The 27,217-nt window shown below is 48.1% G+C and overlaps 1 protein-coding gene across 3 annotated transcripts in view; it reads right to left on the bottom strand.

Annotated features, from left to right (window-relative positions):
* The window catches only part of pde4d (phosphodiesterase 4D, cAMP-specific), a 1,019,730-nt gene that overhangs the window by 345,405 nt on the left and 647,108 nt on the right, over positions 1-27,217 (bottom strand). For all 3 annotated transcript variants that reach the window (XM_072496986.1, XM_072496984.1, XM_072496985.1), the window contains exon 2: positions 14,728-14,919. In XM_072496986.1, the coding sequence (XP_072353087.1) occupies positions 14,728-14,919 (192 nt within the window). The remainder of the gene's footprint in view (positions 1-14,727; positions 14,920-27,217) is intronic.

The raw sequence follows: 27,217 nt of genomic DNA, 5'->3' as shown, positions 1-27,217 counted from the left end.
TCCAAGGGTGAGGGGGTGCATTGAAAAGTACTTGGAACTCAATGATAATGGGGAGGTCCAGGTGGGAGTGGTCTGGGAGGCGCTGAAGGCGGTGGTTAGAGGGGAGCTGATATCAATAAGGGTACATAAAGGGAAGCAGGAGAGTAAGGAACGGGAGCGGTTGCTGCAAGAACTTTTGAGGGTGGACAGACAATATGCGGAAGCACCGGAGGAGGGACTGTACAGGGAAAGGCAAAGGCTACATGTAGAATTTGACTTGCGGACTACGGGCACTGCAGAGGCACAACGGAGGAAGGCACAGGGTGTACAGTACGAATATGGGGAGAAGGCGAGCAGGTTGCTGGCACACCAATTGAGGAAAAGGGGAGCAGCGAGGGAAATAGGGGGAGTGAGGGATGAGGAAGGAGAGATGGAGCGGGGAGCGGAGAGAGTGAATGGAGTGTTCAAGACATTTTATAAAAAATTATATGAAGCTCAACCCCCGGATGGGAGGGAGAGAATGATGGGCTTTTTGGATCGGCTGGAATTTCCCAAGGTGGAAGAGCAGGAAAGGGTGGGACTGGGAGCACAGATCGAGGTAGAAGAAGTGGTGAAAGGAATTAGGAGCATGCAGGCGGGAAAGGCCCCGGGACCGGATGGATTCCCAGTCGAATTCTATAGAAAATATGTGGACTTGCTCGCCCCGGTATTGACGAGGACCTTTAATGAGGCAAAGGAAAGGGGACAACTGCCCCCGACTATGTCTGAAGCAACGATATCGCTTCTCTTAAAGAAGGAAAAGGACCCGTTACAATGCGGGTCCTATAGACCTATTTCCCTCCTAAATGTAGATGCCAAGATCCTGGCCAAGGTAATGGCAATGAGAATAGAGGAATGTGTCCCGGGGGTGGTCCATGAGGACCAAACTGGGTTTGTGAAGGGGAGACAGCTGAACACGAATATACGGAGGCTGTTAGGTAATGATGATGGCCCCACCAGAGGGGGAAACGGAGATAGTAGTGGCGATGGATGCCGAGAAAGCATTTGATAGAGTGGAGTGGGATTATTTGTGGGAGGTGTTGAGGAGATTTGGTTTTGGAGAGGGGTATGTTAGATGGGTGCAGCTGTTGTATAGGGCCCCGATGGCCAGAGTGGTCACGAATGGACGGGGATCTGCATATTTTCGGCTCCATAGAGGGACAAGGCAGGGATGCCCTCTGTCCCCATTATTGTTTGCACTGGCGATTGAGCCCCTGGCGATAGCGTTGAGGGGTTCCAAGAAGTGGAGGGGAGTACTTAGAGGAGGAGAAGAACACCGGGTATCTTTGTATGCGGACGATTTGTTACTATATGTGGCAGACCCGGCGGAGGGGATGCCAGAAATAATGCGGATACTTGGGGAGTTTGGGCATTTTTCAGGGTATAAATTGAACATGGGGAAAAGTGAGTTGTTTGTGGTGCATCCAGGGGAGCAGAGTAGAGAAATAGAGGACCTACCGTTGAGGAAGGTAACAAGGGACTTTCGTTACCTGGGGATCCAGATAGCCAAGAATTGGGGCACATTGCATAGGTTAAATTTAACGCGGTTGGTGGAACAAATGGAGGAGGATTCCAAGAGATGGGATATGGTATCCCTGTCACTGGCAGGGAGGGTGCAGGCGGTTAAGATGGTGGTCCTCCCGAGATTCCTCTTTGTGTTTCAGTGCCTCCCGGTGGTGATCACGAAGGCTTTTTTAAAAAGGATCGAAAAGAGCATCATGGGTTTTGTGTGGGCGGGGAAGACCCCGAGAGTGAGGAAGGGATTCTTACAGCGTAGCAGGGATAAGGGGGGGCTGGCACTACCGAGCCTAAGTGAGTATTATTGGGCCGCTAATATTTCAATGGTGAGTAAGTGGATGGGAGAGGAGGAGGGAGCGGCGTGGAAGAGATTAGAGAGGGCGTCCTGTAGGGGGACTAGCCTACAGGCTATGGTGACAGCCCCATTGCCGTTCTCACCGAGGAACTACACCACAAGCCCGGTGGTGGTGGCTACACTGAAGATTTGGGGACAGTGGAGACGGCATAGGGGAAAGACTGGAGCCTTGGGGGGGTCCCCGATAAGAAACAACCATAGGTTTGCCCCGGGGGGAATGGATGGGGGATATGGAATGTGGCAAAGAGCAGGAATAACGCAACTGAAAGGTCTGTTTGTGGATGGGAAGTTCGCGAGTCTGGGAGCGCTGACCGAGAAATATGGGTTGCCCCAAGGGAATGCATTCAGGTATATGCAACTGAGGGCTTTTGCGAGGCAACAGGTGAGGGAATTCCCGCAGCTCCCGACACAAGAGGTGCAGGACAGAGTGATCTCAAAGACATGGGTGGGGGATGGTAAGGTGTCAGATATATATAGGGAAATGAGGGACGAAGGGGAGACTATGGTAGATGAACTAAAAGGGAAATGGGAAGAAGAGCTGGGGGAGGAGATCGAGGAGGGGCTGTGGGCAGATGCCCTAAGCAGGGTAAACTCGTCGTCCTCGTGTGCCAGGCTAAGCCTGATTCAGTTTAAGGTATTACACAGGGCGCATATGACTGGAGCACGGCTCAGTAAATTTTTTGGGGTGGAGGATAGGTGTGCGAGGTGCTCGAGAAGCCCAGCGAATCATACCCATATGTTTTGGTCATGCCCGGCACTACAGGGGTTTTGGATGGGGGTGACAAAGGTGCTTTCAAAAGTAGTAGGGGTCCGGGTCGAACCAAGCTGGGAGTTGGCTATATTTGGGGTTGCACAAGAGCCGGGAGTGCAGGAGGCGAGAGAGGCCGATGTTTTGGCCTTTGCATCCCTAGTAGCCCGGCGTAGGATATTGCTAATGTGGAAAGAAGCCAAGCCCCCGGGGGTGGAGACCTGGATAAATGACATGGCAGGGTTTATAAAGCTAGAGCGGATTAAGTTCGTCCTAAGGGGATCGGCTCAAGGGTTCACCAGGCGGTGGCAACCGTTTGTCGAATACCTCGCAGAAAGATAGATGGAATGGAAAAAAGAAGGCAGCAGCAGCAGCAGCCCAGGATCGGGGGGGGGGGGGGAGAACCAGAAGGACTCTCAGGGTTGTTAATATATACTGTATAATATGTATAGGTCGTTGCTACAGATAATTATATATTGGACTGTTAATTTTATTTTTGGAGAGTGTTACTTGTGATAAGGCAGTTGCCAATTAGGGTTAGTTTTCATTTTTGTTATTTATTATTTATTCATTTTCTGTTTATAAAATAGGTCATTGTTATTTGTGTTGTTATAATATTGTGTAAAGGATGCACAATGTACTGTGTTGGTTGACCAAAAATTTTCAATAAAATATTTTTTAAAAAAGAAAGAGCACTGTCTTATGGCCTGATTTTCCAAAGTGTGGTCGGGGGATGGAACGGCAGACACCCTTGACTTTTGTGTAGCAGTGGTTGAGAGTGTTGTCGCCCCTGGTTGGACAGGAGATGTGCTGGTTGAATTTCGGCTGTAGATTCTCGAGGTTGGCCTTGTTGAAGTCCCCAGCCATGATGAACATGGCCACCAGTGCTCTGTTTCATTATTGTTTCTAACTGTACAGTTCGTCCAGCACCTTCTTCACTTCTGCCTGGGGTGGGATGTAGACCGCTGTGATAATGGCTGAAGTGAACTCACGTGGCAGGTAGGGTAGTATGGGCGGCACGTCACAGTCAGATATTCTAGGTCCTGGTCACCACATCCAAGCACCAGGAGGAGTTGATGAGGAAGCAAGCCCCTTCACCCTTCGCTTTGCCCGATGACGTGGTGCCCAATGAATTGAGAAGCCTTCAGGTTGTATGGCACAATCCAGGGAAGCGGGGGTGAGCCATGTCTCTGTGAATCAGAACACACAGCAGTCTCCTACTTCCCTCGGAGAGGTAAGTCTAGCATTAAGTTCGTCCAGCATGTTTTTGATTGCTTGTACGTTTGCTAGGAGTATGTTGGGGAGAGGAGTCTTGAAGCCACGTTGCTTTAGTCTCACCTGCAGACTGACACGTTTCCTTCAATTTCTCGGTCGGTGGCTGCATCTGGATGGACCCGGGATCTGATGAGAGAAGTCTGACCTTGTTGAAGGTAGGTGGTTGCGTCTGGCAGGGGCTATGACACTGGTTTCTTTTTTGAGTTGCGCCTGGCAGGGCCCTGGCGTTCTGCGAGTAAGGGAATACCTTGCGGCGTGTTTGGGTCCTCGTGCGGGGTCTCTGCAATATCGGGGGTCTTGCGTCGCAGGCAAGGGCTTCCTGAGTCAGGTTGGACCGGGTCCCGTGTTCTGCTCCATCCTTGTTGGTCTGGTCGGGCGCTCGAGTGGGCCTTTGGTGTAGGCCTGGTCGGGCCTCCACGTGGATTCTTCTTTCCTCCATCCTTCAGTAAGTCGGGTAACTTGGCGGGCCTTTCTGGGTCAGGTTGCTGGGCGGGCCTCTCTGGGTTATGTTGGGCCAGGTCTCGTGGGCGGGGGCTGGGTCGGATGCTTTGGCAGCTGGATCGGGCAATCCGGGGGCTGCCGTCGGTTCCTAGGCCAGGTTGAGTGCTCCGAGGTCTGGGTCGGGTCGAAATTGAGGTTGGGGCCGCACTTCCGGTTTGGGCCTTTTCAACCTCTGGATCGGGTTTTGTGAGGAGTTCTATGCATGTCTTCATGATCAGGGGAGGCACAGAACACAACACGGGTGTCCTAGCACATGAATCACAAAAGGATGGTATACAGATACAGCAAGTAATTAGGAAAGCTAATAGAATGTTATCATTTATTGCAAGGGGAATTGAGTACAAAAAGTAGGGAGATTATGCTTCTACTTGACAGGGCATTGGTGAGACCATATCTGGAGTATTGTGTACAGTATTGGTCTCCTTATTTAAGAAAAGGTGTAAATGTGTTAGGAGCAGTTCAGAGAAGGTTTACTAGGCTCATCCCAGGAATGGGCAGGTTGTCTTATGAGGAAAGGTTGGGGAGGTTAGGCCTGTATCCACTTGCGTTTAGAAGAGTAAGAGGTGACTTGATCAAAATTTTTAAGATCATCATGGGTATTGACAGAGTGATTGTGGCGAGGTTGTTTCCTCTTCTTGGTGAGTCTAGAACTAGGGGTCACTTTTTAAAAATCAGGGGTCGCCCATTTAAGACAGAGGGTTGTGAGTCCCTGAAACTCTCTTCCTCAAAAGCATCGATAGCAGAGTCTTTTAATATTTTTAAGGCAGAGCTCGATAGATTATTGATTAACAAAGGGGGGGGGGGTGAAAGGTTATCGGGCGTAGGCAGAAATGTGGGGTTGAAGTTACAATCAGGTCAGCTGTGATCTTATTGAATAGCGGATCAGGCTGGGGGTGGAAAAAAGGCCTACTCCTGCTTCTAATTCGTATGTCTCCCCAACTAGGCCCCTGATACCATTGAGTCTTCCTCCTCTTACCCACGGTACCCTGTAATCTCCCCCAAATAGGTCCCTGGTATCCTTCCAGTGTTATCACAGATTTGTTCCAGTGTTACCTTGGTCTCCATCAAGATAAAGACTGATGCCCCCCCCCCCCCCCCCCCTCCCCAAAGTCAACCCCCTTAACACATGGAACCACTCCATGAGCATTGCACTCACCTCCAAGCTATCCTTGGAGGGGTGTTTGCCAGGTGCACTTATTTTGATGCCAGTCATGATCACGCTGTTCTGACATCACCCTGGCATATGGGCCTGATAATGAGCTGCAAATATATTTAGATGAGGTTCCTGATGTTGAACATATGGGGTATGGGGACACTCGTGGCAAGCATTCACATTGACGCAAAACGTAACTTTGGCCTTCTTGCGATATTTTCCGCTCCCATCACTGAATCCGCCCAATGTTAAGGGAACCGAAAATCCAGGTCTATGTTTCAAAGTGATAGGTTGAGCTGCACAGAGAGAGGTCTTAATCACACCAAATGATATTAACCTCTTCAAAGTTTTACTTTCATTTTACAAATAATCCCATTACTATACACTTTGTCCTAATATGCACATGTGAGTTATGCTGAACTGAAATGCAAAAATAAATGTACATATTTTGACATTTTTCAAAACATCAATGTTGGTCCCAACGTGGAATTTTTCAATTTGTGATTGATTTTCTCATTTTTTTCCTCCACATACATAGGCATACAGCCAGAAGGAAAAAAAACAAGAGGCAACATGAGTGATGGGTTTATTCATATATACAATCACTCAACATTGTGTACAATGAATTGTTTTGAAGCAAACAAGGAAATTGTTGCTTCATTGTTTTGCTGCAGCTTAGAAAATGCGACTGCAGATGAATACTTAGTGCTTTTGTTGCACATTCCTTTGTATCATATTTAGTGGAGCTGGTATCCATTTAAGTAGACTGTGTTAAAAATGCAAATAGAGGAACATCATATGGAAGTTTAAGCATCAATCTGATGGCCAGCATTCTAGGCTTGCGTTAAATGTAATTTGGTTTCTGAATGTTGACATTTCCTTGGAAATTCATATTAAACAAAAGCTTTTATGATGTTTCAATAAATGTATTACTGCTATTATTTATATTACATATTATAAATAAAAGTTCATTTAATCACTGGAGTACTGAGGTTTGTTAACTCTGGCTTGAGTTCCAAAGCCAGTTCATTAAAAAAATTATTCCATAAAAGAGTTCTTTGCCCTTATATTTACTATATTTGGATGAACTGTGTTAAGAGCAACAATTGAATGAAACAGATTAGCCCTTAAAAATTATATCTTGGCTAGTAGTGTATGAACAGTATGTTCAGCTATAGTATCCCTTAATATACCTGGCTAACAAAAATCTAGCAACCTCAGATTTAAATTTAATAATTTAACTTGCATCAATTGCTATTTGTGCTGCAAAGTTGTAAATTTGGTAAATGTCTATCCCATCTGTGAGCACTCATACTAGAAAACTGCAATCAAAGAACTCCTTACCATGTTCAATTTCAGGAATACAACCCTAGTCTGTGTGATCTCTCCCTGTCAATTAACTCTTGAGGGCAGGATCTCCCGGTCCTTCCTGTTGGTGGGTTCCTTGGCGGCAGGGTGGATGAACCATGCAAATTGTCATTTACTTTGGCAGGACCAATGGCAAGCCACCTCTACCATGGCAAAACTTGTCAGGGGGAGGGGGTCAGAAAATTTGAGCCTTAGAACCCTCTGAAATCTCAATGCAATCAGGCAGAATCAAAATAGTTTTGTGTGAGGGAAACCATGTTTGAAAAATTTATTGCAGCTCCTTGAGGAGGTATCAAGCAATGTGGATTAAGGGGAATCTGTGGATGTGCTCTACTTAGATTTCAGAAGGCATTTGACAAGGTGCCACATCAAAGATTATTGCACAAAATAAGGTGTAGGGGGTAAAAAAATGTTGAAATTCATTCATGTGCTCTGGCTTGACCAGCATTATTGCCTATCCCTAACTGCCCTTGTGGATGTGGCTGTCTCTGTGGTGTAGGCACACCCACAGTGCTGTTTGGGAGGGAGTTCCAGGAACTTGACCCAGCAACAGTGAAGGGACAGAGACGCATTTCAAAATCAGGATGGTGTGTGGCTTGGAGGGAAACTTCCAGGTGGTAGTGTTCTCACGTGTCTTCTGCCTCTGTCCTTAAGATGGTAGCAATGACTTCCGATGAGTGAGTGAGCCGCACATTCAGTGGCTCTCACTACGGTGGGATTTGAGGACCTGGTTCCCCGGTTTTGCAGGACTGCGGAGCACTGGAAAGATGGCCACGGAGGTACTGAGGAATGGGCAGAGCTGCATGGAACTGCGGGAGAGCAGAAATCAGCGAAAACGGGAGAGGAAAGGACAAAGGCAAGGTGTAGGGGAAGCTGACCCGGGAGCAAAGATGGCGGACCTATGGACCTGGCGATCCAGCAAGCGCTGGAAAACATGCTGCAGGTTATAAAAAGCAGTTTTGAATCGTTGAAGTGGGATAAATTGGACCCACTTCAGAACGCAGTGGATCAATTGAACCAGAGATTGGATGCCCAGGGCAAAAAAGTTAAGGAGCTGGGGAAGGCGGTGGAGGAGCAGGCGGACGCGCAGACGATTGCTGCGCTAGAAGTCGATGGGTTGAAGGAGAGACAGAGAAGACTGCTGGACAGAGTAGAGGAGCTGGAAAATAGAGCCCGCAGACAAAATCTGAGGATCATCGGCCTCCCGGAGGGGGCTGAGGGAGCAGATGCCAAGCATTTGTGGCTAACCTGTTGATGCAGCTGATGGGGGCAGACGCCTTTCCGAAACTGCCGGAGCTGGAGGGGGCCCACAGAGTACAGGTGAGACAGGTGCATCCGGGGGGGTCCTCCCGTCCGCTGATGATCAGGTTCCACAGGTTTGTGGAGAAGGAGTGGGTGCGCAGTGGGCAAAGAGTGCTAAGAGCAGCACGTGGAATAACAGTGTTCTTCGCATTTATCAGGACCTAAGCCAGGAGGTGGCAAGGCGTTGAGCAGCCTTTAAACAAGTTAAGGAGGTGTTATTTAAAAAGTATGTGAAGTTTGGTCTGCTCTTCCCGGCTCGTCTTTGGGTCACGCATCAGGGCCAACACCACTACTTCTCCGAGCCCGAAGAAGCGATGGACTTCACGAGGGATCAGGGGCTGGTCCTGAAAAAAGGACCCACAGACGCAAGCTAGGGTCCGAGAGTTATCGTTTGGGGGGATGCCTACTGTGCCTGGACTGACGGTCGACTGTTTACTGCTTTAAAGGTGTCACGTGTTGTATTTTGGGGCAGCTTTTGCCTACGGGGGGTGCGGGAATCCCCCTCTCGTAGGCTCTTTTTTCTTCTTTTCTCTTTTTTCTGCTGTTGTTGGTACCTTTCGTCGTGTTCTCTGGGTGTGCTGGAGCCTTCATTGTAACATAAAGGTGGCCGGTAAGCAATGGGGATTAAAGATGTTGGTTGGTTTTTTTTTATGTCTATGGTTTTTATGTTTGTTTCGGGTCGGTGGTATACGGGTACTGTGTTACTATGTTGCTATTTTATTAATGCTCAGAAAGAGAAGTGGGTTAACACTTATCTGTGTACAGCTGGAACTGTATTGCACCTGGAGCAAAATTGGGGTGTGCCCCCCAACCAGGCTGACCACTTGGAATGTCAGAGGACTAAATGGGCCAGTCAAAAGGGCACGTGTGTTCGTGCACTTGCGGGCTCTAAAGGCGGACGTAATTATGTTGCAGGAGACACATTTGAAAGTGTCTGACCAGACTAGGCTAAGGAAGGGCTGGATCAGCCAGGCCTTCCACTTGGGCTTGGACTGTAAGTCCAGGGGGTAGCAATTATGACCAATAAGCGGGTTCAATTTGAGGCGGATGGCATAATCGCAGACGGCGGGGACAGATTCCTTACGGTAAGGGGCAAGCTGGAGGGGAGAAGAGTGGTGCTGGTGAACATATATGCTCCGAACTGGGATGACACTGACTTTATTAAAAGAGTGCTGGGGAAGATCCCAGACCTAGACTCATGCAAGTTGATGATGGGGAGGGTCTTTAATATGGTCCTCGACCAGTCATGTCCAAGAACGGGTAGGCTCTCAGCAATGGCAAGGGAGCTGAAAGAGTTCATGGAGCAAATGGGGGCAGTGGACCCATGGAGAGCCAGGCAGCCGACGGGAAGGGGTTACTCGTTCTACTCGCATGTTCATAAAGTATACTCTAGGATTGATTTCTTTATCTTGAGCAGGGACTGTGTAGGGGAGGTAAAGAATACGGAATATTCGGCAATCACTATTTTGGACCTTGCCCCACATTGGGTGGACCTGCAGGTCGGGGGGGTGAATGACCAACGCCCGCAATGGAGGTTAGACGTAGGATTGTTGTCGGAGGAGGGGATATGTGGGAGGCTGCGGATGTGTATGCAAAATTACTTGCAGGTGAACGATACGGGGGAGGTTTCAGCAGCGACCCTGTGGGAGGCGTTGAAGGCAGTCGTGAGGGGGGAGCTGATCACAATTCGGGCTCACAGGGATAGGGCGGACAGAGCAGAAATGGACAGATTGGTTCGGGAAATTCCCCGGATAGACAAGGAGCATGCGGGGTCCGCGGGGGAGGACCTACTCAGGGAAAGACGGAGACTGCAGGCGGAACTGGGGGTGCTAACCATGAGCAGGGCCGTGGAACAACTTAGGAAGGCAAGGGGAGTGGTGTATGAGCATGGGGAGAAGGCCAGCAGATTGCTCGCGCAGCAACTCAGGAAGAGGGAGGCGGCCAGGGAAATAAGTAGAGTGTTGGACGGGAAGGGGAGCAGAGTGGAGGACCCGTCAGGACTGAATAAGGTATTTTGGGACTTTTATAGTAAGCTTTCCACTTCAGAACCCCCGGAGGAGCCAGAGGAGATGAAACGGTTCCTGGACAGACTAACCTTCCCAAAAGTAGGAGGGGGACTAGTGGACGGGCTGGGGGCCTCTATTAGAGCGGAGGAGATATTGGGGGGCCTAAAGGCCATGCAGTCTGGGAAAGCCCCGGGACCGGATGGATACCCAGTAGAGTTTGACAAAAAGTTCTCGGAGATAGTGGGACCGGTCCTGACTCGGGTTTTTAAAGAGGCGAGGGACAGAGGGACCCTGCCTCCGACGATGTTGCAAGCCACCATCTCGCTGATATTAAAGCGGAACAAGGACCTGGAATCCTGCGGGTCATACAGGCCAATCTCCCTGATCAATGTGGACGCCAAGCTCCTGGCCAAGGTCCTGGCGATTAGAATTGAGGACTGCGTACCGGAGGCGATTGGGGACGATCAAACAGGGTTTGTGAACGGCAGGCAGCTGACAGCCAACTTGAGAAGATTGCTAAATGTGATTATGATGCCCCCGACAGGCAAGGAGGTGGAGGTAGTGGTGGCAATGGACGCTGAGAAGGCCTTCGACCGGGTGGAGTGGGACTATTTGTGGGAGGTACTCGGACAGTTTGGGTTTGGGGAGGGACTGGTTAATTGGGTCAGACTATTGTACCAGGCCCCAAAAGCTAGCGTAAGGATGAACAGGATAATGTCAGATTACTTCAGACTACATCGCGGGACCAGACAGGGATGTCCACTCTCCCCGTTGCTGTTCGCGCTGGCCATAGAACCGTTGGCGATTGCGCTGAGAGCTGCAAAGGGGTGGAAGGGAATGACTAGGGGGGGAGGGGTGGAGCACAGGGTCTCTCTCTATGCGAATGACCTGCTCCTGTACGTGTCGGACCCACTGGCCAGGATGGAAAATATGCTGGAAACATTGAGGAAGTTTGGCCGGTTCTCAGGGTACAAATTAAATATGGCCAAGAGTGAGATGTTTGTAGTGCAGGCAAGGGGCCAGGAGAATAGACTGAAGGAGCTGCCATTTAGGCTGGTGGAGGAAAGTTTCCGGTACTTGGGGATACAGGTGGCACGAGACTGGGGCCGGTTACATAAGTTAAATTTGACTAGAGTGGTGGAACAAATGAAGAGGGAGTTTCAGAGATGATGCACTCCCGCTGTCACTTGCGGGGAGGGTGCAGATGGTAAAGTTGACAATCCTCCCTAGATTCCTGTTTATCTTCCAGTGCCTCCCGATCTTTATCCCACGGTCCTTCTTCAAAAGGACCGGCAAAATCATCATGAGCTTTGTCTGGGCGGGAAAATCCCCGCGGGTGAGGAAGGCGATGCTTGAAAGGAGCCGCAGCGAGGGGGGACTGGCATTGCCAAATCTGACCAACTACTATTGGGTGGCTAACATAGCCATGATAAGGAAATGGATGGTGGTCTATCTGGAAGCGGGTGGAGGCGGCTTCGTGCAGGGGCACCAGTTTGGCAGCCCTGGTCACGGCTCCCCTACCGCTTGCGCCGGCCAGGTACTCCACCAGCCCGGTAGTGGGGGCGACCCTGCGGATTTGGGGCCAGTGGAGAAAGCATGCAGGGGAGGTGGGGGCGTCAGTCTGGGCTCCAATTTGTGATAACCATCGATTCGCCCCGGGAACATGGTTGGAGGGTTTCGAACATGGCGGCGGGCGGGGGTGAGGAGGGTGGGCGATATGTTCCTGGAGGGGAACTTTGCGAGTTGGAGAGAGTTGGAGGAGAAAGCTGGGCAGTAAAGGGGAAAATACGTTAGGTACTTCCAGGTGCGGGACTTTGTACACAGACAGGTCCCATCCTTCTCACGCCTCCCGCCAATAGGGATCCAGGACAGAATAGTCTCTAGAGGGGAAGGAGGAGAGGGTAGAGTCTTGGATATTTACAAAGTGCTCAGGAAGGGGGGAGAGTCCCAGACGGAGGAACTGAAACTCAAATGGGAGGAGGAGCTCGGCGGGGAGATGGAGGATGGTGTATGGGCGGAAGCCCTAAGTAGGGTAAACTCAACCGCAACAGGTGCCAGGCTCGGCCTGATTCAGTTTAGGGTCGTTCACCGGGCCCACATGATGGTGGCTCGGATGAGCAAATTCTTTGGGGTAGAGGACAAGTGTGCTAGATGCGTGGGAGGACCAGCGAACCACGTCCACATGTTTTGGGCATGCCCTAAGCTTAGGGGGTACTGAGAGGGATTTGCAGGGGTCATGTCCTGGGTGCTGAAAACAAGGGTGGTGATGAGCCCAGAGGTGGCAATTTTCGGGGTTTCGGAAGACCCCGGAAGTCCAGGGGGAGAAAGAGGCCGATGTTCTGGCCTTTGCTTCCCTGATAGCCCGGCAGCGAATACTGCTGGCATGGAGGGACTCAAAACCCCCGAAGACCAAACTGTGGCTTTCGGACATGCCAAGTTTTCTGGGTATGGAAAAAATCAAGTTCACCTTGAGGGGATATGTACTGGGGTTCGCCCAAAGGTGGCGACCATTCATCGACTTATTTGCGGGAGAGTGAATGTCAGCAGGGGGAGGGGGAGGGAGATTAGAGTAGAGTAGGAGGGATAAATAGGCGGGTAGTGTCTCTGGGAAAGGAGCGGGTTTGTGCAATATGGTTTGATTGAAGTGTTGGTTTTCCGTTGATGTTTGCATATTTCTGTAATCTGTAACTGTTTACAATGCCAAAAAGTACAATGCCAATAAAATTATTTATTAAAAAAAAATAGATGGTAGCAGTTGTGAATTTGAACGGTGCTGTCTCAGGAGCCTTGGTGAGTTGCTGCAGTGCATCTTGTAGATGGTACTGCCACTGTACGTTGGTGGTGAAGGGAAGTGACAGCAATCAAGCGGGTTGCTTTGTCCAGGATGATGTTAAGCTTCTAGAGTGTGGTTGGATCTGCATTCATCCAAGCAAATGGAGAGTATTCTAGCAAATGTCGGACTTGTGCCTTGTAGATGGTGGTCAGTTTGGGGAGTCAGGAGACGAGTTACTCGCCACAGTTATTTCTTGTTGGTAGCCACACTGGGAAAATTATGGGTGTAACTCAAAAAGTTGCCATTCCTGCGAATTCAAGCAGAGCCTGGCAGTCATACATGGGGCGGGATTCTCTGCCCCGCCATATTTGTGCCCCGACCGGCCAGCGGGAGTCTCCGTTACACCAGCCGGTCAATGGGGTTTACATTGTAGGGCAGCCCCACGCCGTCGGGAAACCCCCAAGATCCGGCATAACGGAGAATCACGCCGGCGAAGAATCCCGGCCAAGATGCGTGGAATTTTTGCATATTTGTTCAGAGTGGCAGGGGAATGGATTCTCCGCCCCACGACACCTGGATTGCGAGTCACGATCGGACGGAGAATCGGGAATCCGATCGAAATCAAGGTTCACACCAGGCGCTGAACTGACCACTATGCTCTGGACTCCGTTGGCGGCGGGATTGGGGTTCGCATCGGCAGGGCCGGCGGGAGGTTGCTAATGGATGCAAATGGGTCACTAGGACCCACTTAGTGTGCCAGGCACCAGATTTTCCGGGTTGCTGTGATTCTTCGGTCCTCTGGACTGGGTATCACATGGGTGGGGATTAGTAAAAATATCACCAAACGTGAAACTGACGTGGTGAACCTTGCTGCCTTGCTGTGTTCCCACAGGGTAACTCCTTAGGGCTGTTCCCAAAGTCCATCTGAGGGACACCCTCTCCCCCCACAATTCACAACCTGCCCACCCCTCCTTTAGCAGACCCCACCCCACCAGAGATCACCTCAACAGGAGAAACTATCTACCTTCCCCCTCCCACCTAGGGACCCCCTAACCAAAGGGACTCCTCCCAGAGACCCCCTAAATAAAGGGAACCCCCACAGGGACGTGCACACAGCCACTAACTCAAGAACCCCCCCCCCCCCCCGCGGATGCCCTAACTCGAGGGACCTTTACATGCATTTTCCCAAAAGGGCATTGGCCCTTTAAGTGGGAAAAAATGGCAATGTGGCCTCCCACACAAGCCTTTTGATTATTTTCCGTACCTGTCCATGATGTTTTAATGATCTATATTTCTGGAATCCACACATTTCGTAGGACTTTCACTGTTTTTGGATTTTCACCATCTAGAAAGTGCTCTTAGCTATTCTTTTAGGAGTAAAATGGATATCTCACATTTGCCTATACTGACATTAATTTGCCACACTTTTGTTCATTCACTTAAACAAGCCAGTGTTAATTTAAAGTAACTGACCTCATGCTCCTGCTAAAATAGTGGAGATGTGAATTACAGGTAAAAGTAGTCACTCATACAACAAGCCATAATGTGCTGACCATTGAGTTTACAGTTTTCACCCTAAAAGGACTCAATGCAGTACATATAATTTCAAAGACAATAAAATGCAAACACATTTTGGTTATTCTGAGACATGGAGAGTGTTAATGTTATCATTGTGCTCAGCCAATAAATGAAGATATTAATTTTACTTACATGTCACTTGCAATGGAAGAGTTCCTTGACATGGATTTTGGAGAGAGGTCATAGTCACTGTCAGATCGGTACAGGAAAGACTCCCGCCGCTGACTGTGCACAAAGTTGGCCTGTAGAATGAGTCCTGAGCCAGGACTCGTCATTGGATCTAAGGGACTCCGTCCTGATGATGCGCCATTGTCCACATCAAAACTGAAAGGAAAAAAATATGAATGAGGAACGAATAGAAGAACTATTGTTTAACAGGACATGCGTTCAATGCTCAAAGACTGTTTGATTGATTCTACCTATGAATCAATCTGTACCAGATTTGTTTTTTTCTGTATGTATTTGTGGGATGTGGGCATTCCCAGCTCGGCCAGCATTTATTGCTCATCACTAGTTGTCTTTGAGAAGGTGATCGTCAGCAGCCTTCTTGAATTGCTGCAGACCCTCAGGAAAACAACAGAGCACACATTTCTTAAAAGAATTTCTTCCCAAACTGAGAAAATATTTTCTTTTGCTGTATTCAGTTCTCATTTTTGCAATTACTTTCTTTGAGACAGTTCCAATAGGAACAATTCTGAAAAATTCCCAGCCTCTTGGAAAAGGCATAGCAGAATCGCTGGAGTTTTAAAATAAAATCTTTCATGAATGTGGCCAGCATTTATTGCCCATCCCGAGTTGTCCTTGAAAAAGTGGTGGTGAGTTGCCTTCTTGAACAACTGAAGTCCCTGAGGTATATGTACAGCCATTGTGCTGTTAGGGAGATGGTTCAGGATTTTGGCCCAGCAACAGTGAAGGAATGACAATATATTTCCAAATCAAGGTGCTGAGTGACTTGGAGGGGAACCTCCAGGTGGTGGTGTTCCCAGGTATTGGCTGCTTTTGTCCTTCGCCTGTGGTGGTTGTAGGTTTGGAAGGTGCTGTCTAAGGAATCTTGGTGAGTTACTGCAGTGCATCTTGTAGATGGTACACATTGTTGCCCCTGTTCATCGGTGGTTGAGGGATTGAAGTTTGTGGAAGGGGGAGCAATCAAGTGAACTGTTTTGTCTTGGAAAGTGGGGAGCCTCTTGAGTGTTGTTGAAGCTGCACTCATCCAGGCAAGTGGAGAATATTCAGTTACACTCCTGACTTGTGCCTTGTAGATGGTGGACAGGCTTTGGGGAGTTAGGAGGTGAGTCACCCGCCACAGGATTCTGAGCCTTTGACCTGCTCTGATGGCCACAGTATCTAAACGGTCAGTCCAGTTCAGTTTCTGGACAATTGTAACCCCCAGGATGTTGACAGTACTCACATATCGACTCGTACTCACATACTGATGGAAGTAATGATCAAGGAAGACTGAAAATAGCAGTAGAGATTTTTTTTCTCTTGAGAATAGGCGAAAAGTGGACCATAACCCACCAAACAAAACTTAGGGTTGTGCTTATTAATATCTTTAGAATAGTAACTGATTATGTTTCTAATATAGGAGCTGACCAAGTTTTGACACACGATATATCATATTCTCTAAACATGATTGTCCCAGAGCAGCTAGGGCCAAGAACTAGCATTCCACCGAAAGCAACCACATAAGGCCACAATGTGCTTTAAGAGTGATCTAACAGTGTTTACTGTTAGTTAGACCTCCATTTGCACATTTAGATTTCTACATTTTTTTGGCAAGTTGCTCAAAGTGTGCGCTGATAACTGCACAGTGAGATAAATAAGGCACCTGGGTGAACAGAACAGGTATTCATATATCTCTTTAACTAAACAGTTTAAAGGATTGCTAAATTAACTGTGCAAGTACTGAGAAGAAAGTATAAATTACAATGGATGCAATTCTGGAAAACAGAGGGGAAGAATAGATTAGGAAAAAGAGGGAAAGAGGTAAAAAAGGAAAACGAAAAGGAAAAATGTGAAAAATTAAAAATTTGTTCATATCTCCAATAACAAAAAAACTCTGAAGGAATGAGATCCACACTTGTGCTAGTTAATATTCATTGCCAGAGAGGTTGACTGGCAATAACTAACACATCATGTTATTACCACCACACCTCGGGAAAAGGGCAAGATTGAGAAGGCGGGCCTTCATGAATAACCTCTAACCTCAACCGGCACAGGAATCGAACCCGCGCTGCTGACTTTGCTCTGTATCACGAACCAGCTGTCTAGCCTAGTGAGTTAATTCATGTGGTGATCCTCAGGTTAAATCACCATTAGTCAGCTCTCCCCCTCAAAGGGAAAAGTAGCCTACGGTAAACTGGGATAAGGCGACTTTACCATAAGACTGAAATAGGCAAGATTTAACTTTCTATGGCACATTTGGTTTATGTCTACTGAACAAATACAGCAAATTCACATGATTCAATACATCCCAATGGTGAGCCAGATAGCAAGAGCTGGATTTTATACTTCCCTGCTGGCAGATTTGTTGGCAGGGCCATATAAAATCCGGCGGGCGACTTTCCCACTACCTACCCGCCCCCGATCTATCTGAAATTTTAAAGGGAGTGGCATAGGTCTTGGACCACCTGCTAACACTTGGGTCAATTGAGGCCCATAAGTGGCAAATTAGTGGCCACGTAAGGGCCTTATGTTGCCCCTGTGGGATATTACCCACAATGAAGGGAGGCCCGTGACATGTGGAAAGCCTGGCAGCTCCAGTTGCATGGGCTTGTATTGCGCAAGGAGTATGCACGTCCTTTGAGGGTCTCCTCAGACCATTGGAGGCACAACCCCCAAAGTCACCCCCATTTAGCCCTTACCCAGGTTTCAAACCCAACCCGCTGAAACTCCATCCACTCCCACTCATCGCCTCGCTGCCCCAAACTTGGACTTATCTGCCAGTCCAGGATCCTCAGCAGCGGTGACCATCTGTGGTCCCAGCAGTGGCTCCCTGGTGACACTCTGGAACGATAGACCTGTCAACCAATTGGATTGACTTGGCAGCTCTCTAAGCATGGATGTCCTCCCATGGGTGGAAATCTTGTCTTGAAGCAATTAATGTTGCTTTCCAGTGTTAAATTTGCTACATGGTAACCTTTGGGATAATGGGTGGCTTCCTCCCTGCATTTTAGCTGCAAGGAAAGGGGGTGCAAGGAATTCTGTAAAATGCAGCCCAGGTTATTTTCTTTAGGTTGGCAGATTGCCTTTAGACTTGCTTTCTTTTGACAGAGATTTTAGCCCAATGTAAATTGTGATTAGTTATACATTTTGTGGTTACTTATTTTCAAGTATTGCTTCAGTACTTGGATGGCTAGAGGAAGAATTTGCAAAACCTTTGTTCGAGACGTTAAATAAGTTTTCGAGATCATGGTACAGCAAATGTACATAGTCTGAAAGTGCAAGTTAATAATGTTTTCTTATTCTACACTGCCTGCTCTTAACATCATTCAACACTGGATATAACTAACGAAGGACAACTGACCTGGAAAACTAATCTCAGAACCTACAGATGCAGAATAGGTGCTGCTGATCATTTCTCATGAAAAGCAAAAAACTGACAGGAGATTATTATTTGATTAAGTGTTTTTTCACACCAGAAAAAAATACGACAGGATTAAGTGCTGCAGAGAATAAAGTAATACCAAGTGCAATCCTGTTCAAATACTGTGCGGTGCAGGCACAACAAAAACAATGAGCTGACATTTGCTTAATGTCAAAGCAGCTTAAAGAACATACAGTGCGCGCATTGTATTTCTGATGTACTTTTACTTTGTCTGCAATTTCATTTCCTGGATTCTGCATAGCTTTTCTGACCAAATAACAACTGGAAATCCAAGTGTTCAGTAGTGAATTACATCTAGGAGGTGCAAAAGATTGGCCATGTTGTCTGCCTGTTGTAGCCCGCTCTACACTGCATTGTGACTTCCACTTGTCAACTGGCCTGAAACTGGAAGTTAAGCATGTGGGGAAAATCCAGAAGTAGGCAATTAATAGACCTCCAACATGCTGACCACTGTGGAACCCGTATTGCATTTTCTCTCTCTCTTTTAAAGTTATGTATTCACTCTATTGAATTTTAAGCTACTATACAAAGGAGATAGGCAACCTGCTCATGGGCCTTTGCCAACGCCTCACTAGGAATTGATTGAGGTTACTTGAAATGACTTGCCCATTCATTTTCTCTCTTCCATTCTCTTGATGAGTTGGCACACCAAAGTGCTGTTTGGTTAGGGAATTGTAGACCTCCATACTTCTGTATTTAGATATAGAGGGTATGATCTACCCAAATGTGGACAGAGTCCCATGGCGTGCATGATTAGCGCGGAGCGCTGAGAAACACCCCGCTATCTAACGCCCATTTGGATAGATCGGGGCTTCAGCAGGGAATGCGCGGCCGAGGCCACACTTAGTCCCGTTCCCTGCAATGAAGAGCTCCGCTCACCAGCACAACTCAGCGCAGGGAGAGATCCCGACACCATTTAAAAATGGCCCGCTAAAACCGCATAGGACACCCCCCCCAAACCCGATTCCCACCGTGTGAAAAATGTTAGCTTGGCGCCCTGGCAGTGTCCCAGTCAGTGCCAACTGGGCATCTTGGCAGTGCCAGGCTGGCACCCAGGTGACACTGAAAGGGTGTCAGGCTGGCACTGTCAGGGTGCCCAGGTGGGACCAGCAGTGCCACAGTGCCACCTTTCTCAGAGGGCAAGTACCTGGGGGCCTCCAATCCCCTGGGCGACTCCCACGAGTGCGGTTCCACCTGGTCCTCATTTGTGGAGACCAGCACTGAATGGCACTCGCCCGAGGTCTCCAAGGCAAGGGAGTTAGATCCCACGCCTTGGTTAGAGTTCGGGAACACAGATTAGAGTCTCTAATATGCAGATTTGCCAGAAAGTGATCCTGCCCACAATGGGCGGGATTCACATCACAACATCGCGCATGTGTTAGATCACGCAAGGGGTGGTGAGCAGCATATATCCTGGAAATGGGATCTCCCGGCATCTACCAGTCATGCCGCGTTCCTTTTTGGGAGCACCAACTGCAATACATCACCAGACTCGCAACAGATTCCTTGGCTGGATTTTCCGCCCCGCTGCGCCACATTTCTGTTTCACCCCGCCGGCGGGATGTTCCGTTACGCCGGCTAGTCAATGAGGTTTCTCATTGTGGGGCAGCCCCACGCCATTGGGAAACCCCCGGGCCGCCGGCAAAACGGAGAATCCAGCCTCTTGTGTCTTCATGTTCCAAGAAATATTAAATGTATTTAATATAATCTGTGTCACAAAAAACTTTTGTTCCTATCTTCAGGTTGCATTGGTAGTGAAGACCAAATTGACACAAATTGAATTGATTAAAAACTTTGGATTTCACATTAAAAACTGACCTGAACTTTGGGATCACACATCTGGCACAATTTCTATCAGTTACTGCAATCTTGCTGCAAAACTCTACATTCATTGTAATCACAAGGGTTTTAAAAGCTAATGAATGAGATGTTTTTAAAAAGTCTTTCCCTGATCAAAGGCTTGAAGGGCATAAGTTTATAGCAGGGCTATGAGAGAAGATTTTGTAATTGTTGAGTGAACCAATGGATTGAGATTCAGGCTTAAGAAGGAACAATGTGACCAGAATTTTTTGTTTATCTTGTGGCTAAAAATAAAGCGAAATAGGACAAATATGAAATGAAAACAAATTGAAAAACAAAAAGAAGTTCAAAAGAGGGAAAAAAAATGTATCTGAAATACCATTAATCTTTAATTATGTTGCACGGACAACTAATTTTGATTCAAGACTATTGATTTTTCAGTCCAGGCACCACTAACATCCAAAATAAATGCTCTTCCGTGAAAACTATGTTGCAAACCAAACATCAATTCTGCATCCTGAGAGATAAATTCCAGGGTATGCTCAAAATAAGTCAAATATTCAATATTGTATCACTGAGCTAAAGCCAATCTATCTACGTCAGGAGCTGTGTCAGTGTGAAGAATTGTGTTCTGTTCTCTGTACAAACATGACATCTGCTTATGGTTAAACTACCATTTGTTAACCTTCTCCTTATGAAAGTCTATTTTTCACGTTAAACTCACTAAAATCTTGTTTTGCATTTGGAAATTTAGCAAGCTGAAGAGGACTGGGAAGTGAATTCCACTCGCAGCGAAGGGGTGTCTGTTTTGCAATCTGTGAAGTGGTGAACACAATGAAACAAGTTGGAACTGCACAGAATTCTTTTTTAAAATAAATTTAGAGTACCCAATTCATTTTTTCCAGAGACAATTTAGCGTGGCCAATCCATCTAGCCTGCCCATCTTTTGGGTTGTGGGGGCGAAACACACGCAAACACGGGGAGAATGTGCAAACTTCACACGGACAGTGACCCAGAGCCGGGGTCGAACCTGGGACCTGTCATGACATGCAGACACACACATAATGATATACAGACAAGCAGCTAATTGACACAGAGAACAGGACATGACCAATAAGCAGGCAGGACACTCAGGGGTGCGATCTGACTATAAAAGACATGAGGCACTCACACTCCGCCTCTTTCCACTGATGAACATCTAGAGAGTCAGTCAAGGGTGTTGTTACAATCTCACACCTCCACCACGTGGCTAAGAGCTAGTCTGGTTCAGTCAGACAGAGTAACCACACTTAAGTTAGCAGAGAGTCGAACTCACAGAAAACTGTGCTAACTGTGCTATTAGTTCAATAAACCTGATTGAACTAACTTCAAGGACTGGAGTATCTTTCTGATCTAAGCTGCATCCAGTTGCAGCCAGTGTTAGACCAGTGTACCTAACACAACAGGACCTCGGTGCCATGAGGCAGTAGGGCTAACCCACTGTGCCACTGTGCTGCCCTCTGCACAGGATTCTTTACCCAGTAAGATAGACCTTTAATGCACCACAATTCATAGAAAAGGCAAAAACAAGTAAGTTCCTCATGAAAACACTCAATACATATGAAAGGCCTGACTTCCAGTGGCGGCATGTAAGAGGAGGTCAGCACTAGATAACTCTCGCCAGGGTACTTGTTTTTTGGCCCTTATTGCCCGGTTCCTGGGGTTTTTTGATGGACATACTCTACCCATAAGAAAGTAGAACGGGCCTAGTGTGGAAGTCTGTGGGTGGGAATTCTTCAACCAACTCGGAGGTTCACACTGAGCCTCAGCAGGGAAGATGGTGGCGGTGGCTCTGGCAGTTGCATCCGCCCCGATAACTAGGGGCATGTTAACTGGGGTACTGGCTACTGAATTTGAAAAGCAATTTGAAAGCCACTTGCGAGGCAATGGAGAGCGATGTTTGATACGCTCTGTAAATCAACTAAGCAGATGCTGGGCTCTGTCCGCAAAATGTTGGAGATGATTATATCGTATAAGGTGCATATGGAGAGGGAGGTAAAGATGCAACGGCAAAGGTGGATGATGATATCTTGGAGGTGGACTGGAGGTACACGTGTGGTCCTACCCCGGAGCTCCTGGCAAGCAGGAAGAAGCTGCAGATGCAGTTTTATCTGTTATCTACAGGAATGCTTTGAGGCAGTAGCGGCATTCGAGGAGGGCCGTTTATGAGTATGGGGAGAAGGCCAGCCATCTGTTAGCTAATCGGCTGAGACAGCAGGCGGCCTCCCGGGAGATTATTCAGGTTAGTGACTCGTGTGGTAGCTTGATTTCTGCATCACATAAAGTTAATGCTGCGTTTGAAGCTTTTTATAAGAATCTTTTTAGGTCGGTGACCTCGGTGGGGGGGAATTGGACGTCAACATTTTTAGATGGATTGGAGATTCCGGTGGAGAATGAGAGACGTCAAAAGTTGGAGGCCCCATTAGGCTCTGAGGAGAGTTTGATCGGCATTGGGCTGATACTCCAGGGCCTAATGGGTTTGCGGTGGAATTCTCTAAGAACTTGCTGATCAGTTGGTCCCATTGCTGGTAGATGTGTTTAATGTCTCTTTACCTGGGGATCCATACCTGCTGCACCTCATATGCCTCTATTTCCCTTTTGTTGAAGAAGAATAAGGAGCCAATGGAGTGTGGGTCATACCGGCCTATCTCGCTGTTAAATGTGCATGCCAAGATACTGACTAAGTTGGCGGTTAGGCTGGAGCTTGTTTCCCTGAGGTGATTGGGGAGGATCAAACAAACTTTGTCAAGGGCCAATATTCGAAGGATGGTGAATGTTATTCTCTCCCCGTCCAAGGGGCCTGAGTCAGTGGTGATTGCGTCTTTAGATGCTGAGAAGACATTTGACAGGGGAGATTGGAGGTGCCTTTTTGAAGTTCTGGAGAGGTTCAGTGTCGGGGCAAAATTGAGTTTATGGGTAAGGTTGTAATATAGGACGCCCTCAGCTACTGTTCGGACCAATTCCTTGAGTTTGAGGTACTTCCATTTGAAGAGAGGGACTAGACATTTGCGTTAGCGATTGACCAATGAACCATATCTTTGAGGGCTTCAGGAAGTGGGAGGGATAAAGAGGGGAGAAGTGGAACATAGGGGGCTGGATTCTCCGTTTGGGAGACTAAGTCCCCACACCGGTACGAAAACGGTGTCTTTTAGGCCAGGAAAACTGGTGCAAAATGGCCATCGATTCCCCGTTTTTTGGGGGGCTACCACTGAGGCAGCGCAGAGCTCGCAGCTCTAGCTGCCGATACAGCCCTGAGCATTTCTGGTTTCGTGGCCGCGCATGCGCACGGCGGCGGCATGCAGCAGCCGCGTAGTGCTTCATGGCGGACCCAGCCCGCAGACCTCAAAAGTAGTGCCCCCCTTCGGCTGCTCGCGCGTCCCAGACCACCCACCCACATTGCCCCCAGCCCCGAATGAAGTCACCCCTGCCCGCAGATCGGCCCTCCCCCGACTGTGGAGGCGCCGGACTGAGTCCGCAGCTGCCACGCGAGGTTCCCAAACAGTGTGAACACACCCACGCCATCGGGAACTCGGCCGGTCGGGTATGGAGCATCGCGGGGCAGGCCTCTGGCAATGGCCTGAGGCTGTGGATACTTGACGCGGCGTACTCCGAGAGTACACCGCTTTTCAGGGCCGGGGAATCCGAAAACCGGCGCCGCTTACGATTTCGGCGTCAAAACGCATTCTCCGCCCCATCACCGAACGCAATTTTGGAGTCGGAGGGCGGAGAATCCAGCCCAGGATGTCCGTATATTCTGACAGTCTGTTGGCTTTATGTTATGGACCCAGAACCCACTATGGATGATATAATGGAGCTACTGAGGAGCTTTGGTTCATTTTCACATGACAAGTTGAATCTGGAAAAGAGCAAATGTTTTCCGGTTAACCCCCAGGGAGGGGAGCCAACTTGGGAGTGTTGCCATTTCGCTTGGCCAGTGCGAGCTTCAGGTATCTGAGTGGCCCATGACTGGGCCCGGCTTCATTATTTGAACTTTGCACGTCTGGGGACAAGGTTAACTTTGATCTGCAAAAATGGGACAACTTTCCCCGTCCCTGGTGGGCAGAGTCCAGTCCATTAAAATCAATACTCTTCCAAAGTTTATGTTAAAGTGTCATGGAACATAGAACATTACAGCGCAGTACAGGCCCTTCGGCCCTCGATGTTGCGCCGACCTGTGAAACCACTCTAAAGCCCATCTACACTATTCCCTTATTGTCCATATGTCTATCCAATGACCATTTGAATGCCCTTAGTGTTGGCGAGTCCACTACTGTTGCAGGCAGGGCATTCCATGCCCTTACTACTCTCTGAGTAAAGAACCTACCTCTGACATCTGTCCTATATCTATCTCCCCTCAATTTAAAGCTATTTCCCTTCGTGCTAGACATCGCCATCCAAGGAAAAAGGCGCTCACTGTCCACCCTATCCAATCCTCTGATCATCTTGTATGCCTCAATTAAGTCACCTCTTAACCTTCTTCTCTCTAACGAAAACAGCCTCAAGTCCCTCAGCCTTTCCTCATAAGATCTTCCCTCCATACCAGGCAATATTCTGGTAAATCTCCTCTGCACCCTTTCCAATGCTTCCACATTCTTCCTATAATGTAGCGACCAGAATTGCACGCAATACTCCAAATGCGGCCGCACCAGAGTTTTGTACAGCTGCAACATGACCTCATGGCTCCGAAACTCAATCCCTCTACCAATAAAAGCTAACACACCGTACGCCTTCTTAACAACCCTCTCAAGCTGGGTGGCAACTTTCAGGAATCTATGTACATGGACACCGAGATCTCTCTGCTCATCCACACTGCCAAGAATCTTACCATTAGCCCAGTACTCTGACTTCCTGTTATTCATTCCAAAATGAATCACCTCACACTTTTCTGCATTAAACTCAATTTGCCACCTCTCAGCCCAGCGCTGCAGCTTATCTATGTCCCTCTGTAACTTATAACATCCTTCCGCACTGTCCACAATTCCGACTTTAGTGTCATCTGCAAATTTACTCACCCATCCTTCTACGCCCTCCTCCAGGTCATTTATAAAAATGACAAACAGCAGTGGCCCCAAAACAGATCCTTGTGGTACACCACTGGTAACTGGACTCCAGTCTGAACATTTCCCATCAACCACCACTCGTTGTCTTCTTCCAGCTAGCCAATTTCTGATCCAAACTGCTAAATCATCCTGAATCCCATGCTTCCGTATTTTCTGCAGTAGCCTACCGTGGGGAACGTTATCAAATGCTTTACTGAAACCCATATACACCACATCAACTGCTTTACCCTCATTCACCTTCTCAAAGAACTTAATAAGGTTTGTGAGGCACGACCTACCCTTCACAAAACCGTGTTGACTATTCCTTTCCAGATGATTATACATCCTATCTCTTATCAACCTTTCCAAGATTTTGCCCACAACAGAAGTAACGCTCACTGGTCTATAGTTATCGGGGTTGTCTCTATTCCCCTTCTTGAACAAGGGGACAACATTTGCTATCCTCCAGTCTTCTGGCACTATTCCTGTAGACAAAGATGACTTAAAGATCAAAGCCAAAGGCTCAGCAATCTCCTCCCTAGTTTACCAGAGAATCCTAGGATAAATCCCTTCCAGCCCAGGGGACTTATCTATCTTCACACTTTCCAGATTTGCTAACACCTCCTTCCTTATGAACCTCAAGCCCTTCTAGTCTAGTAGCCTGAATCTCAGTATTCTCCTCGATAACATTGTCTTTTTCCTGTGGGAATACTGACGAAAAATATTCATTTAGCACCTCTCCTATCTCCTCGGACTCCAAGCACAACTTCCCACTACTGTCCTTGACTGGCCCTACTCTTACCCTAGTCAATCGTTTGTTCCTGACATATCTATAGAAAGCTTTAGGGTTATCCTTGATCCTACCTGCCAAAGACTTCTCCTGTCCCCTCCTGGCTCTTCTTAGCTCTCTCTTTAGGTCCTTCCTAGCTAACTTGTAACTCTTGAGCGCCCTAATGTCTTCCTACCTTCATCCCTAAATCTTTCTTTAGTGAGAGTTAATAGGTTTATCTCATCCTTTTTATGGGCGGGCAAGACTCCGAAGGTCCGTAGGGTAGTTCGTCAAAGGGAACGGCAATTGGGGGGGGGCCTTTGCCGAATTTGCTTTATTGTTATTGGGTGGCCAATGCTGAAAAGGTGCTGGGGAGGTGCAGTGTCCAGGTTCTGTATGGGGACAGATAAAGGGGAGATTGTGTCGGCGATCTCGTCTAGATGCACTGGTGTCAGCTGTGCTTCTGTTTCCTTTGACTAGGTACTCCTCGAACCTGGTTGTCTTGTCCACTTTAAGGATATGTAGATAATTCAGGCAACATTTTAAGCTTGGATCCATATTGAGGATGGCCCCTATCTGTGCTAATCACTTATTTTAGCCATCGAGATTGGACTCCACGTTCGGGGTGTGGGAAAGGAAGGGGCTTGAAAGATTCAAGGATTTGTTTGTAGAGAGATGGTTTTCCAGCTTGGAGGAATTGTCAGCAAAGTTTGAGCTTGTGGGGGCGAACTTGTTCCAGTACCTCCAGTTAAGGAATTTTGTATAGGTGGCCGTCCCAACGTTTCCCATGGCACCGCAGAATCTCCGTTGGAAAGGATCCTTTTGCTGGTGGGCTCGGAGGAGGGTAGTACAGTACATCTGTTATTTATGGGCGAATCTTGTCTGGGGATTCAGACTCAGCAGATGAGGTGAAGGCAAAGTGGGAGAGGGAGTTGGAACCTATACTGAGGTATGGAGTGAAGCTCTTTGTACGGTCGGCTTCACGTCTTCATGTGCACGGTTAGTTCTAAACCAGCTTAAGGAGGTTCAAAGGGTGCACCTGATCAAAACTAGGATGAGTGATTTATTTCCGGAGCTAGAAGACAGGTGTGAGCAGGGTGCTGGGAAACAGGCCAATAACTCACACATGTACTGGTTTGCCACAAACTGGTAAGCTTTTGCACCTCCTTCTTCAGGAACGTGTCAGCGATTCCGAATTTCGATTTGAAGCCTTGTCCTCCGGTGGCCATTTTTGGAGGGTGGGACTCGTCCGGTCTGTAGATGGGAGTGAAGACAGATAGCCTCACCTTCGCCTTGTTGATTGCCTGGAGGCAGGTTTTGCTGGGGTGGAGGTTTTCTACTCCACCCAGTACCGTGGTATGGTTGGGT

This window comes from Scyliorhinus torazame, chromosome 3, assembly GCF_047496885.1.
Source record: "Scyliorhinus torazame isolate Kashiwa2021f chromosome 3, sScyTor2.1, whole genome shotgun sequence".
In the NCBI taxonomy this organism is placed as follows: domain Eukaryota; kingdom Metazoa; phylum Chordata; class Chondrichthyes; order Carcharhiniformes; family Scyliorhinidae; genus Scyliorhinus; species Scyliorhinus torazame.
Note: the sequence above shows the minus strand (reverse complement) of the source record. Positions and strands in the feature narration are given on the sequence as shown.